At 41.0% G+C, this 15,024-nt stretch overlaps 1 protein-coding gene across 1 annotated transcript in view; it reads right to left on the reverse strand.

Moving 5' to 3' along the window:
* mtnr1aa (melatonin receptor 1A a) overlaps positions 1-14,247 on the reverse strand; it is a 30,172-nt gene extending 15,925 nt beyond the window's left edge. Inside the window, exon 1 of the mRNA XM_026303559.1 lies at positions 14,064-14,247. Coding sequence (XP_026159344.1) covers positions 14,064-14,247 — 184 coding nt within the window. The remainder of the gene's footprint in view (positions 1-14,063) is intronic.
* Positions 14,248-15,024: the final 777 nt, after the last annotated feature.

The raw sequence follows: 15,024 nt of genomic DNA on the forward strand, positions 1-15,024 counted from the left end.
TTCACTGTGGTGCTTGTTCCTGCTATTGGCAGGGTGGTCGTTAATGGTCATATGATTTGCTTGATACATATTTGCTTGATACTGCGAGCACTCACTTTCACTTTCCTCTCCCTACAGCAACAGGGAGGTGTTTTTACTCTGTCCTTCTTGTGTTCTTCTAACATCACATTTCACCATTAAATATGAACAGCACTAACCTATTATCAGAACACTGCATTCTTCTGGTGCTGCCCAGTTTGCTTACATGTACAGTGTACCCCCACGAAGTCACGGTTCAGAGTTGGCGGCCTGAGTCATTCGCAGTCATTTTTCCTCAGAACTAATAATCGTTATTGGAATCCCGGCAATTTCGCGCAAATCGCAAATATCCTCCACGATTTTTATTGCTTTTTTTTTAAACAATATCATTTACAAATTTAGGTCAATAATTTATTTACTAATAATGCATTAAGCTGAGTTTGGAATGAAATATTTTGGGGTATATTTAGGGTTTAAACTATAAAAATAGGTATTTATAGGAATATTTTTGACCATTTCCAAAATTTGCGTTTTTTCACAATTCACAGGTGCTCTAGGAACGTCACCCCTACGAATTTCAAGGGTTTACTGTAAATGTATTGAGAATCATGGCTAAAGTCTGTTACCCCTTTTCCATTACACAGTTTTAGCACTACTCAGCTCAACTCCACTCAGTGTAGGTCATTACATTATTCAACATGCATGGGGTGGTCATAGCATGACAACGCAAAACTGAAACGTCCACACCTCCCTGGTGCTGTTTTGCAAATGGAGTTATTCATTTGCCTCGCTAAAGACTATAAAATACAAACGGACACTGGAGGGCACAATTCTTGGGAGTTGGAGTGTGATAGCAGTAGGATTAGATTTTTTCCAATGGTGAATGGTCCAATGAACCGGGGAGACAGTTTTCTTGATTTGGTAGATAAGGGGATATTGGAAGTTGACAACCACACTTTCTGACCTGCAACATAATTGGGTACAGACCGCCTCCTGCAATCGGCTGTTTCTTTATTCTGGTCCGTGGTTTGAAGAAAGGCAGCCCTGGTGTCCTGGCAGATCTTAAGACACTGCTGCATATGGTGCTGAACCAATGGCACGACTAATTCTCTGTCCTGGACGGTGTGACAGGTATTTTCCTTCTTTCAACCAGTGCCTCCATTCCTCCAGGGCCATTCTCACCACCAGTGGTTCTCTGTTGTCGATGTTATAGTTGCGTTCAAATTAGGCACAGGGATGGAGTTTAATAGTATCAAGGGATCTTTGTGATAAACAGCACCCACCCCAGTGTCAGAGGCATCCACTTCTACCACAAACTGGCATCAATAGCATAATCATAAGGTCTATGAGGAGGCAGTGAGGGAGCCTGATCTTTGCTGAATACTCTGGTTAATCATAACTTTGGTTAATCATATAAGCAGAGGGAACATTGGAAAGGTCTGTAGATTTAAACTTATTCACAGTTCAAATGTGTTGTTTTAACCAAGGATGACCCAAAATTAGGGGGGAGGTAGAGTCAGGAAACACAAAAAAGGCAATTTCCTCCTGATGATTGCCAGAGAGTAATAGCTGTAGTGGTTTGGTGCTATGGGTAATTTGGGCTGGGAATTTTCCATCTACTGCTCTAACTGTCACTGGCTTTTCCAGGGGAATTACCTTGCAACCAATCTTTTCAGTTAATTTTCTGTCCATAAAATTTCCCTCAACATGATGAGGACAGTTATAGGAAGGTTCTGTTGGTTGCTGATCAATTTACCATGGAACATGATCTTAGATGAGGAAAGTCTAGATTTCGGATGGCTTCCCTGTAGCCCCATCATTACTGAGGAGTGGATTCTGTTGGGCGCACTGGACAAGCGGCCCAGAGATGAGCCTTCTGGCCACAGTAAACACATGCCCTGGTCCTAAACCTACAGTGTCGTTCGGTGTCTGTGAGAGTCTGGCTCAACCAAGTATCGGCTCTTCCTCAGTTTCCCAGTTCGGAACCATCCCTGTGGGGTTGAGAAGGGCAACCTCTTGTCTGACAATCCAGAGGAAGAGGAACAAGATTTCCTTCATCTGGGTGCCATCCATGGAGGCGGTTATCGATCTTAATGGCTGTCTCAATCAAGGAATCCAAGGTCTGAGGGAATTCATAATGAGCTAATTCATTTTTCATGCCTCCACTCAGGTTCAGCAAAAATATTGCTCTAAGATTGTCATTGGGCCAGTTGGTATCGGCTGCCAAAATTCAGGAATTTATGGCAAACTCTGAAATAGATGGTCTGCCTTGTTTAAATTACAATAGTCTTTGCTCTACATTATCATTTCTGTTCAGCTGGTCAAAAACTTGCTTTAGTTCTGTTAGAAAATCAAAAAAAAAAATCTTGGATAAATTAGAGCTGTACATTACTGTTTGCCTACTGAAAACCAATTAGCACTGCAATAGGAAGCCCCGAAATTACCCATGAATGCACTAGAGCCTGCTGAGAGTGAGGAGAGGACACGGCAGGTGGCATCAGATGAGTGAGTTGTTGTGACATTCTGCTTTGTTGTTTGTCAGCGATTGAATCTGTGACCCCTGTTTACCCAAGAGCACCCCCTGGTGAGCTATGGCTATCTGTAGTGTCTCTGCAGTTGCTGGGGCCATAATGGCCAGATCATTCAGTCACTGTTTGTGGTATTAAATTCAGGCTGGACCCAAAGGTGCAGAGATTTATAAACAGAGAACAGACATGATGTGGGTAGCTGGAGAATTTCCTTTTCTTAAATTGCAGAGTGACGGCAAAAGTTCGTAGTGCTGGTGGATTCACGTTATCATGTTATCGGTATAGCTGGGGGATCGAATTCAGGAAGTGTTGCTTTGAGGAGTACACTGGCTGTCAGGTGAATTTAAAGAGCACCAGAGCTCGGAGAGAACCAGGATCAGGCGAGGTAGTCTCAGGTGAGTGGAGTACGTTTCTAAACCATGGGAAACTGATGACTCGGAGAGGGATGCAAGAACACCAGTAACTGTTTGCTGCTCTCTTGCTGACTTAGGACTCTGGAACAGTTAGGTAGGACCACAAGGAGCTGAACTAAGACCACAACAACAGAATACAATGACCACCAGCTCATCATCTGCTACCGTCAAACATGGAAGTACAATCTGGCACCTTGGTGTTGGCCAGCACCAGCTTATAAAGGGCTTCCTCTGATGGAGTAATTAGGAGCAGGTGTGTCTTGTTACCTCGATCTCCTCTATGGCACGTGTGGACACACAAACACAAACAGCACACACACACACAGGGAGAGAGAGGAAAGAGGGAAAGGAGAAAGCAATCTCAGGCTGCAGAGCGTTCACAACAGTGACAATTTAAGTAATCTAATCAATTAGTTGTGACGTTGTTAAGTGAAGTTATTACCCGTATTAGTCCCACAATGGGGAAATTCCATTACCACCCAAAGTGCACACACACAGCAGTGAACACACACACCGTGAACACACACCCGGAGCGGTGGGCAGCCAGTGCTGCGGCGCCCTGGGGGCAGCTGGGGGTCCGGTGCCTTGCTCAAGGGTCTCACCTCAATTGTGGTATTGAAGGTGAACAGGGCCATGTCAAGTCCAGTCATTTCTGGTTGTCACTCTAGTTAATCTTTTTGCCAATGAAGCATTTTGTTGGTGATGTTGTCCAGCTGTGGAAAATAATGCCACACCCTTAATTCAACTTAATTATGGGCAATGCATAAGTGGTGATAGAGGAGCTGATAGTGTCAGAGCGAAACAATAACCAAAGAACCAGACAATGTGAGGTCAGCTTTACATGGACACGTTCTCAAATCCCATCCTTAATGACCACTTCTTTAACATGCTCTCATTGTGTGCTGCTATTAACAAAACCTCCATCCTCTCATTAGTGCTCAGTGCAGTTCTAGAGGATCATCCTGAACGACGGTGAGTATGTTTATCTGAAGAATAAAATAACTGTTGAGCCCACTTTCTATGAGAGCAGCCACCCTATGGAAAAATGAGCTGCACAACATGCAGCAAAATATTTTTTCAATTCCACTAAACCTATAGTTTAAAATCTACTTAGACATTAGTTTAATAATGTTAGAAAAGAATGTGTTACATTTCTTTCAGTTTCTGATTTCTTTGTTTTTCTATCGCTGTACGATTATTATGTAGTAAATTAGTTTTGTCATTTGTCATTTCTAGTATTGTTGGGGCTACAGGTTTTACACACTTGATTAATGTGCACTGCCCCAGGATATCTTACATTTAATATGATGTCATTCACTACTTTGGCGTAACCACTAAACCTTCCCAAAACATGCCTCATTGAGTCAGTGAACAGCAAGCAAATCAAAAACACTGTCAAATCTAGTGTTGAACCACACACAAATGTTAATGTATTAGATATTAGACTGTGGCAGCAGAGTCAGAAGAGTGTTTTAAAAATGTCCCAAAGCAAAAACAATTTCATACACATCTAAAGTTCTATCGTACTGAATTCATTCGGAGATTCTCAGAGAAACTGAGGCTTAGACTAGGTCACTGAGCACTGAACAGCATGAGCATCTCACTTCCTACTACATAATTCCCTATTGCTTTTGGACAGCACCCAAAGAACGCTGGAATGAACCCAAGCAATGTGTGAATGTGTGTGACAAAATACACTAATTTAGGCAACAATAACAGACAGCATGTTTATGGGTCATTAAATGAAAGCATATTACAATGACATGACCTCACACCCTACACTCCTGTTCATTAGAGGGACATATAGCACTAATGATTTCACAAACGTGGCAGGTCACGAATTATATGTCACAAGGTGCCTCTTGAGAACTAGTGTACACCTCTGCACTGCTAAATGTGGCTTGTATTATGAGAAAAAGGCTATTTCAAGATCACTTTTCTTTCAGAATGGTGCAGGTAAAACAAAGAGCAGGGGTCACTGAACAAGCCCTTAACAAGACAAGTCTTAATGATTTATTCATTTATATGTAGTAAATATTTAGTTCAGTGATCTTAAACGATATAAAACGACACAAAGAGAAACCAAATTGGTCTCTTGCTGCAGAATACAGGCCTAATAATAGAAAATTCATTACTGATTATGAATTAAATGGATGAATAACTGTTTTTTCATACAAGCACCTAATGATAGGATTTGCTGTTAGATAATGACATATCATTATACAACAACAGGACTGGATATGTGGATGGTTGAGTTCACAGAAGCACACACACATTTTTTCAACCTTCCAGAGCCTGACCAATATCAAAGGCTGATTTTAGTCTGGCTGTCAGCATAGATCTTGGTTGATATTAACAACAAACGGCAGTGCAGACATGCTAAATGTGTTTCGAGTAATTTAGAGAGTGTCTCCATTAATTAGTCTGTCCATCAGGAGCACTAACAAGTTTAATTATCAGCTCTGAAATGTCCTGCACAGTGCACATGGTGGATGCAGTTCTTTAAACCTACAGTACATTAATATTTGGACGCTGGGGTCAGGAGAAAGAGCTTTAACCCCAACATTGACATATTATAGCCTGATAAGAGATGATAACACGCATTGTTAGCAACCAGATGTTTACCTTGGCATCCAGCAGACACAGAGAAATGTTAGAATAGATTAAGAGCTGTGTTTATACCTGACAAAAGCAGCTACCATACAATCAGTAAGCATTTTTGTTTTTCATAAGACTGGTAAGCGTGAATAAAAAATAAATCTGTAAGCCACAGGGGGGGAAAAAACAAAACAGTAAGATAGAGATGCTAAAATGCTCCATAGGAATAACGGGAAATACAGTCAGGTGACAGTCATTTCAAACGGCCCCTTTCATATTGTGATTAGTCATTTGGTGCATGAGATCTGCAGGGGCTGGTCAGCTAGTGGTGCCCAGAGTACAAATAGCATAGTAAAATGGCTTTTAGCCATTATGCTTCCCATTTCTGGAACCAGCTCCCCTTAGAACTTCCATTTGCTCCAACCGTAGCTATTTTTAAATCTAAGCTGAAGACCTTTTTCACCTTTAACTAATATGCCACTCACTTACTCTAGAAATTTTGATTTGAACCTGTTATATCAGTGTCTTATTAAACTTGTGTACATTAAATTAATCTTCCCAGTGTAAAAAGTGTAAAAGTGTAAACTAATGTATATATTTTATTTTATATTTTATCTTTTATTGATCTGTCTTACTGCGCTTCTTAGGGTTGTTTCTCTTCTTATAATGTTTGCATGTAAAGCACCTACCTTTCTGTTTGTGCTATACAAACAACCCTGTTTTACCCTGCCATTATTAATACAATGATCTTGAGCGCAGTAACTTTAATAACCTAAATTATGAGATCTCTCTTGTCAGGGGACTATATATTGACTCAATTTCAAAGGGAAAGCTATACATAGAACACATAAAAATACAATGAAGAAAATGTAATCAATGCAGTAAATTTAAAAAAGTAAATAAAAAGTAAAAAAACTAATTTTACTAAAGATTGTTTAAGATTCTACTAACTTTAAAATGAATAACCTCTACTTTTCTCTGATAATCATTAGCAGTAATAGTTTATTTTTTATGAATAGAAAACATTTTAAGCTACTAGTTTTTAACATAACACAAAAGTTCACTAAAGGTTTCTAAGATAATTCAGAATGAATCTTTTCTTGTGCAAAATGAAGGAAGAATTGGATCTTGAATATGTTTGTATTTTCATGTTTAGACTCTTCTGTAACTCTTAATTAATGTTTTCCTACTGCTTTATCTGTTTTCATTTTCTGACAGACGCTACAGATGTTCCCTAAATTATGACACTTCTGCTCCAAAATGTGAAAAGAGACGTTTTTCTATTTTAGTTCTGGTTTCTTTTGAAATGTGTTACTAATTTCACATAGACAACATGTCCTCCTCTAACCTCAAGATTATTTTTAAATAGTAACACCCTCATATCTTTGCTTTGTAGTTATAAAAAGTGTCTTTTTCATAATGGTGCAGTCATAGAGTGTGTATTCGGGACAGTGCTGGGTCTCAGTGATAAACCGCCACACTGAGCCCAGTTATAAGGCTGAAAGGGGCAGTGTTCAAACAGCATAACAATCATTACTGCATACCGCAATAAACCCGCGGGCTCAGGCATTGACGAGGTTTTCTGATTAAGCCGTTTCCAGGTTACTTCAACTATGCTGTGTTTTTAGAACCCTTAATGATAACAAAACAAAACGGACGCAGATAAGGGAAGAAATTTTTGGAAGATAAGACATCACTTTGTGAGTTTTTTCATTTTTTACATTCTGTCCGAGAAAGATTGACTGAGCCTGCATATTTTTCTGTTTTTCACGAGTGCTCTGCTTTAACAGTCATACAATCTGACACATTCACAGCTGGAAGCTGCTGAGTCCCACCACAGTCTTCCACTGTTGGCCACAGAGTAGCAATGGTCGGCTAAGTGCTTGATTCAAGGGCACCTTGAACGCAGAGGAGAATGTTTCTCACTTGCCTGTTCTGATTGTCTCAACTGAAATTGAAACTGGCACCCTTCTCATCACCAGCCAGCATCTCTAACCTCTGAGCTCATGCTGCCTTGGTATGTGTGTGTAATCAGGTAGTTACCGCTCTACAGTAAGCACTCTACAGTATGCATGTGTTATGCATTGTTCCTCTTGGATGAGCATTAGGGGTTACTTGATCTCACTCCCCTAAGCTTCCGATGTGCGTCATCCCAAGCTTCTATCAAGCAGAAATAAGTTTCACTGTAAAATATTGTAAATTTTTAAAAATAGCAAAGGGAAGCATACAAGCCGGAAGAGAAGGTAGCTGGAGTAGGGGGATGGAATCTTAAATTCGTACTTATAGACTCATTATGTCTTCTTTTACATGCTTGAGTGTGTGAGAATGTGTGACAGACATAGACAGAATGAGAGCAAGAGAAAGGAAACATGAACAGGGGGTCATGAAAGAGAAGACCAGATACATACTCCTGTTCCTGTTAAATTCAACCAGGCTGGTTAGTGTTTATCACCAAATATAAAAATAAAATCAAATAACACTTTTAATTTATTTTGCCCACTGGGGCATTTTATAATCCTCAGGGTTTGTGTGATAACTGTCTCATTGCCTGACTGGCTTGATGCAAAGCACTATTGGCAGAATTCCTCTACAGGTATGCTGTCTGACAACATAACATCCTTCGAGAATAGTGGGGGTGTTGGATCAGAGTGATGCAAACAGACAGGGTGTCATGGAATATAAAGCCTGGAAGGTCAAATTTAAGTGAAAAGAAAAAAAAATCATGTATGTGTGTGTGTGTGTGTGTGTGTGTGTGTGTGAGTGAGTGTGAGTATGCCTGGGAAGAGGAGAACAAAGAAGGTGGGAGACTGAGATCAGATGTACAACTTGGCAAAAGAATGTGAAATGCGACGCAGAATGTAAACCAGAAAAACAGAAAGGTGTTTTCTCAGAGGGGGAATATGGAAAAACACAGCCTACGTTCTTCTTGTACAGTACATGCAAAAGATACATACTGCAGGTTGACTTTGTGTGTACAGATAACCCTGCAAATATCAGAGGAGAAAAGAGAACAGTAAATGAGCAGCAGTAGTCAAATGAGCACTTGCTGAGTCCATTTTTCTTTCTCAGATGACCCTGGATGGAGGGCTAATCCCAGCAGGACAATGTGCACCTGTCAAAGACTGAAATAGTTGGGCCTAAGAGGTAAACAAGACAGTTTTTTGCAAAGCAATTTTCCCATGATTGTCACTATTAATGTTACAAAAACATAAACCCAGTTTTCTGTGGAAGACACAACAAACAAACACGACTGAAATGGCAATTCAGTGTCTTTCTCAAAATAAAAAAGCCTTTTTCACAGCATGTCTGCTTTATGTGACAGACTAACGCTGGTCTGCTGCCTCCCTTCTCGTGTCTCTATCTGCGCTACCCTGTACCGCTGTGAAGCTTTGTCTCTCTCCTTCGCCTCATCTAGGAGCGATAGAGCAGCAGCAAACAAGCCAGACTAGGTCAGCAACATCAGCACTGATAACATCATGCACAAATTCTTAAGAGTGAAACCACAGTCGTGCATATATCTGCTGTCTAATTAGAGCTGTGTGCAACGTGATGTTAGAGCCTTAATCCTTATGAGAGTCAGATATCCCTCTGACAGGAAAGCTGTACAAAGTAAATCCGCAAGATGCAGTAATTAATGAAAATGTATAAAATTGTTGTGCATGTTATAGGACACATGGGAGCACTGAAAGAAGCAGTTAATGCTGGCTGTTATCAGGTGCACAGTTGCCTCGGGTTATGTTACCAGGTGCTCTTATTTTCATGTCCTGACTGACAGCAGGGGCATTTACTAAACTATAGCTTGGATTTAAATGCCTCATGAGTTAGAGGCATATTCTCTCTCACTCTACGTTTAGTTCTTCGGCTCGGGCAAACTATAAATTAATTGCAAAGTCATGACCTGCTGGCTACTGGCAATTAGTCTGTGTTTTCCACCCACCAAGCCCTTTTTCTTCCATTTCTTATACTATTTAGCTGTTCCTCCATACTGTGCCACCCTGATGCTTAACACAGGAGTCACCAGAGAAACTGACAAAACCCAGCGAGCAGATATGATCCACTGTATGTGCCTGTACACTTTTAGAAAAGCCGTTTGAGTGACAGGGCATCCCCAGCCAAATATGGGTCCAAGACAAAATGTTGTTCATTGCAAAGTATTATTACCTTTTTATTTTCTTTCAAATTACAAAGATCCATGGGATAAACTCTCAAGATAATATCAGATTCAAAACTAATATTTCAATCATGATGGAATCCATGAAACATGAGACTGCTGTGAGATTGTATTTGTTTTATTAGGCATATAATTGGATAATATCTTGGCAAAAGCAGACACAGCAGATACAGTAGAGTATCTCCGTTGTCAACTTTAGCACAGACTCAGACTCTCTAACCTGTGGCCTTTTCACTTATTGAAGGCCCCTTAATAACTTAAGCTATAAGGCCCACTTGAACCACAAACTGAATCCTGAAATGCCGAATCTGCCTCATACACAAAACAAAAACTTTAAAAATCCTTTCCAAACATGCTTCGGAAAAATATAAAAATACTTAAAGCTGCACTTCATAAAAAAGGGCTTTAATTGCGCTATTCAAAATAAACTGTAATACTAAAATGAATTGAACTCATACAACACAAAAACAGTTCCACTCCTTTTTATCCACAGCTGATATGCATTCACTGTGGGTGACTAAGCGACAGGACTGTGCAGTGTGACCTAAAGGGTGTATAGCAGGGTCCACAAAGTGGGATTCTTGTCATCAGAGGTGGTAACACATGATACAGCCACCTGACGCTGAGACTTCTGGCAGACAATGCATTATGCTGTGCAGCTTGACTATGCCTGACACCTTTTCAAAGACATTCTCATTGGTAACAAACTCTATATGTAGACGTTAGACTTTTATGTCGATTATTTATAGGCTATAGATGTTTTTTGAACTGGTGTTTGGCCATGGAGGGAATGCAGTTTCAGTTAGCACAGTAAGTAGTAAACGCAGCCATTCAAGTGGGAAGTGGTTCATATGGCTCCACAGCATGAGCTAAGAAACTGATACAGTCTCAGAACTGCACTGAGATACCTACATTTTTCTGTGAGAAGGGTTGCATAGATGTAGGCTGAGTTAAACAATAAAGCAAATAAAAACAAAGACTGCTTGCCCCCCACTTTTAACATAACAAAGACCTCAGCTTCACTTTGAAATGAAATAGTAACCAACAATTATCTTTAGGAGACATCGCAGCATTATTTCAAAAGAAATTCAACCCAAGACACTTGGCAGACATATTGATTGACATAAAAACCTTTCCATTCAAAAAATGAAACTCTCCAGTTTAATCACAGCTGAGCAGTCTTGATGCTCATACATGCAGCCCCGATAAAGCCTGGACTAAAGGACTACAGTTTCTCACAAAACAAGTCTTTCAAGTGGCTTTCCTCATGATGAAAATAAAACAGGATGCAGTGCAATCAACATCTACTGTATAACATCTACAGAAGAGTATTTGTTTTCTTTTGACAGTCATCTCTTTATTAAGCGTCATAGTGCTGAGCCAATTTCCGTTTAAAATCTCCCTACAAAGCCAGTGGATATTTAGAAAGTAAAAACATTCATTTTAACAGGACACAGGGAAATACCACTTAATTCTGCATTAGTGCATTAAGATTCATTACACTCACAGTGATACTGTAACAAACCCTAGACTTGTAATGAATAATCGAAAATAACATTATTAACGCCGGCACTCAGCCAAATCCTGCAACGCTGGAAAAGGATAAACCCTATGTCACACAAACACAAACGGAAAATAATGTGGAGCCATTTGTTCAGCATAAAAACTCAGGACACAAGGTATCAGTACACTCAAGCTGGGCTGTTTCTGTCATTTCCGACTGTAAATGGTACAATAAGTATAGTTTAAGCTTCCTGTGCTGAATATGTAATGATCAGTACAAATAAAACAGATGATGAAAAACCACAAAGACCCAGCAGCTTTGGTACACAAGCTATACAAGTCACAAATGACTCTCAGGCGAACATGGAGGAGATGGTAATAGTCTCATATCACAGCCTATGGGCAGAAAGAGCAGTGCATGTCAGCCATCACACAGGGTCACCAGGACTGGCGTTCTCCTCTGCCACATAAAACCACTGCACATAATAATTCAAGAGGTAATGTTGCACTCAGACAAAAACAGCTGCCAAAGTTGTCTACAGGGGCATAATTCTTTGTTGGCATCTATTTTTTCTTCAAATATAATACAAGAATTCCTCTATCTACAAGAAAATAGTTACATTTAAGATGATTTATTGGTGTTAAGCTGAGCTCACAGCACAGCTTCTGAATCCAGCCATGCAGCTCAAACCGCTCACCATGTGTTGTTGGCTTCACGCTGACAGAGCACTGACGGAAGGTTTGGCCAAGCAAAGACAGCAGCGATGCCGCTGCCTGAAATATGTGACCACAATGCCTGCCAGGTCCTCCACTGAGTATATTTCATTACTCATTATTTAATTTATCCCTTTGTTGCTGTGACTGCTGTGCAATGGCTAACACAATTTATTCCATGCCAAGAAAATTTATACTAACTTGTTTTCCATAGAGGAGATTCGATCTATTCAACAACCGGAAATTGAATTCTTTGTGGATGGAAAATGTGACAGTTTAAATCCACTCCTGAAAGTTTAGTCTGGTAGTCAGTCCGAGTCAAGCCTGTGTGTGTAATTCAAACAATCGCCCATGGCATTACATTTCCAAAGCTAAAACAAAAGGTAACAACCCACCCATCATCAAAACATTCCAGCAGTGATGAAAATATGAATGTAAAGGTTTTCATGCCAATCAATGTGTCTGCCAATTTGCACACAATTTGCCAGCGGCTTTTTGAACAGGAAATTGCGAGAGTTTTAAGTTAAGCACGCACGGCTTCAGAACTTGAATGGAAAGTAGAGAATGTGCTTCAAAGACATGAATGGGAGAAACGCGTCATCAACCTACATGGGTCTCATTAGTATTCACAGACAGTAAAACAAACTAAAACTCCTCACTTCATTTTACATGAAACTTTTCTTCTAGATGCTTAGCTGGAATCCAGCATGGCAAAAAGAAAATCTTATATCACTGAGCTAAATGAATAAATAGTCATTACAGCTGTTAATGCTCAGCCATATGCAATAATGAAGTGCAATAACATAAGTTAACGGCATTACTGGCCTCCTTACATGTAATTAGCCAATAAAGGAACATCTATACTCTCTTCTTACACTTTCTTACATACATTTAATATTTAATAAGTTCTACTATGGATTAGAAAACAGCACAGATATACTTTCAGATGCAGAGACAGCTTTGCAACAGCTGTGTTATGAACAGCTCTAATAAAAATACTCAGAGCTGCATGTATGTTTTATGAAACGCTGATCATCATAAAGCAGTGGGTCCCTGCAGGAATCTCAGCAAGAGGAAATCGTGTCTTTGTACAGCTCGGATAACCCTGATATTCCTCGCAGTCACCTTCTGCTCTTTATCCACATGATGGAAATCTACTCTGACCTAACATTTCTGCTGTGGGTGAAATGGTAATTTCATTTATGCATTTAGCAAATCACCCTTCTACAGCGTCCGGATGATGACAGCCATGATATGTGTAGCTGCCAGTTAGTGTGTGCAGACCTCAGTGAGTTTTCTCAGCAGCTCTCTGTCCTCTGAATATTCAATTACGAGCGTTTTACAGCTTTCACTCAGCAAGACAAACACTGCTCTGTCAATCTTGTCCAAACTCAGGTCCCAGCAGCCCCTATTCAAAACAAATTCTCACACACACACGTGGCACAAGTTTCACTAAGGATCTGGTAATCATTTGAAAATGCTGTTGTCATTATTATGGATTATTGAATTAAATGTCCTGGCTGGAGCAACATAAACTGATAGTCTGAGTAGTGCTGGGATGAGCGATGGCTTTTCCCTCTGGCTTCAATCACCAGCGTTTCTCTTTGCTTTGCTGTTCTCTGAGCCTGCTGAGACGCCCCTGCACTTAGCGTCAAACCAGATCCACTTCAGAGTCCAGCTGCCGTAAACTGACCCTTAACATCACTTAGAACAAAACTTAAAATAAATATAAATAATAAGGGCAGCTATAGGCCGAGAGTCTAGAGAGGGGCAATAATTGAAGCAATGATGGGAGCTGTGTTTCTGGGTTGACAGATTTGTTTTTGTTTTATTTTGTTTATTTTGCCAACGCTGGCTTCTTCATGCTGCCTCGGATTTGTAACAACCACCTCACCACAAAACCAAACAAAACGAGAGACAGAGACAAAAATAATCAGAAGACAAGGACCCAGAGTCTCACTGACAGGACCCTTCCCGCTGGAAACGCGTCGCAGTCGCTAGAACGGTGTTTGAGCAGCGCGCGTGTTGGTTCCTGTCACTTTAAAAATCTTTGGCTTTTGTTTTCAGGTGAGCTTGGAGCCGCGCGCGCCTCACTTGTGCTGACTTGGCGCCACTCACCTGCGTTCCTGAGCTTCTTGTTCCGGTACACGGAGAAGATCACCAGCAGGTTGCCCAGGATGTCAACCACGATGGTGAAGATGAGGAAGCAGCCCAAAGTTGTGGTAACCCACGGCGGGCGGTCCAGCACGGTGTCAGCGGGGTCTGGCGTGGAGCTGTTCAGCTGAGACCCATTTATAACCATTGTATACACTCACTCAACTTTCCCAACTGCGCCAAATTCAACGACTCCTCGTGCGCCCTAGAGTCTGGCTATTGGAGACACCGGTGGTGGGATGCTGCAGCCTCCCGCGGCTTTCATCTCCATCCTCTCCCCCACCCAGCGTGGGCTTCACCCAGCTGCCGTGGATCGACTGTCGTGGCGTCCCTTGGTGTCACTTCTGCGCCCGTGTGCCATTCACTTTGTCGGTACGCATGTGTGACATGAAGCTGCAACTTCAGACCAGCATGTGACCAAACCGTCCGGAGCGCAGCCGTTTTATTTTGAGGGAGCAACAGCGTCGCTTGGTGGCGAACAGGAGGAAGAGCAGTGGAAGCGAGTGGAGGAGCGCCCTACTTTTCCCTTACCGGAGCCCTCTTCATTCATGGCTTCGCTTATTTCAGCCCATTCATTATTATTTTGAAGAATCATTCATGTTTTATCTGGTTCATGAAACATCGCACATTATGAGATTTACTGTAAACTGCACTAATGCTCAGGCATCTTATCCACTTTCACAGGTTAGTGTGGGGGTAAAAAACTGTCATCTGACAGGTTTGTTAGAAAAGATGAAGTTTCTATACAAAGTCACCCCCCTGCTAATGTAGAGCTGTGCTTCTGTAGTCTGTTCAGGAGTTGTGCTGTGTGTTTGTCATAATAAAAGGTTAAAGTGTTCGGTTGAGGTTTTGATCTGCAAATGTGATGATACTGTAACAATATAAGACACTCAGTGACAGTCCGGCACCTGTTATTAGCCCACGG

Source organism: Mastacembelus armatus, chromosome 1 (assembly GCF_900324485.2).
Source record: "Mastacembelus armatus chromosome 1, fMasArm1.2, whole genome shotgun sequence".
Classification (NCBI taxonomy): domain Eukaryota; kingdom Metazoa; phylum Chordata; class Actinopteri; order Synbranchiformes; family Mastacembelidae; genus Mastacembelus; species Mastacembelus armatus.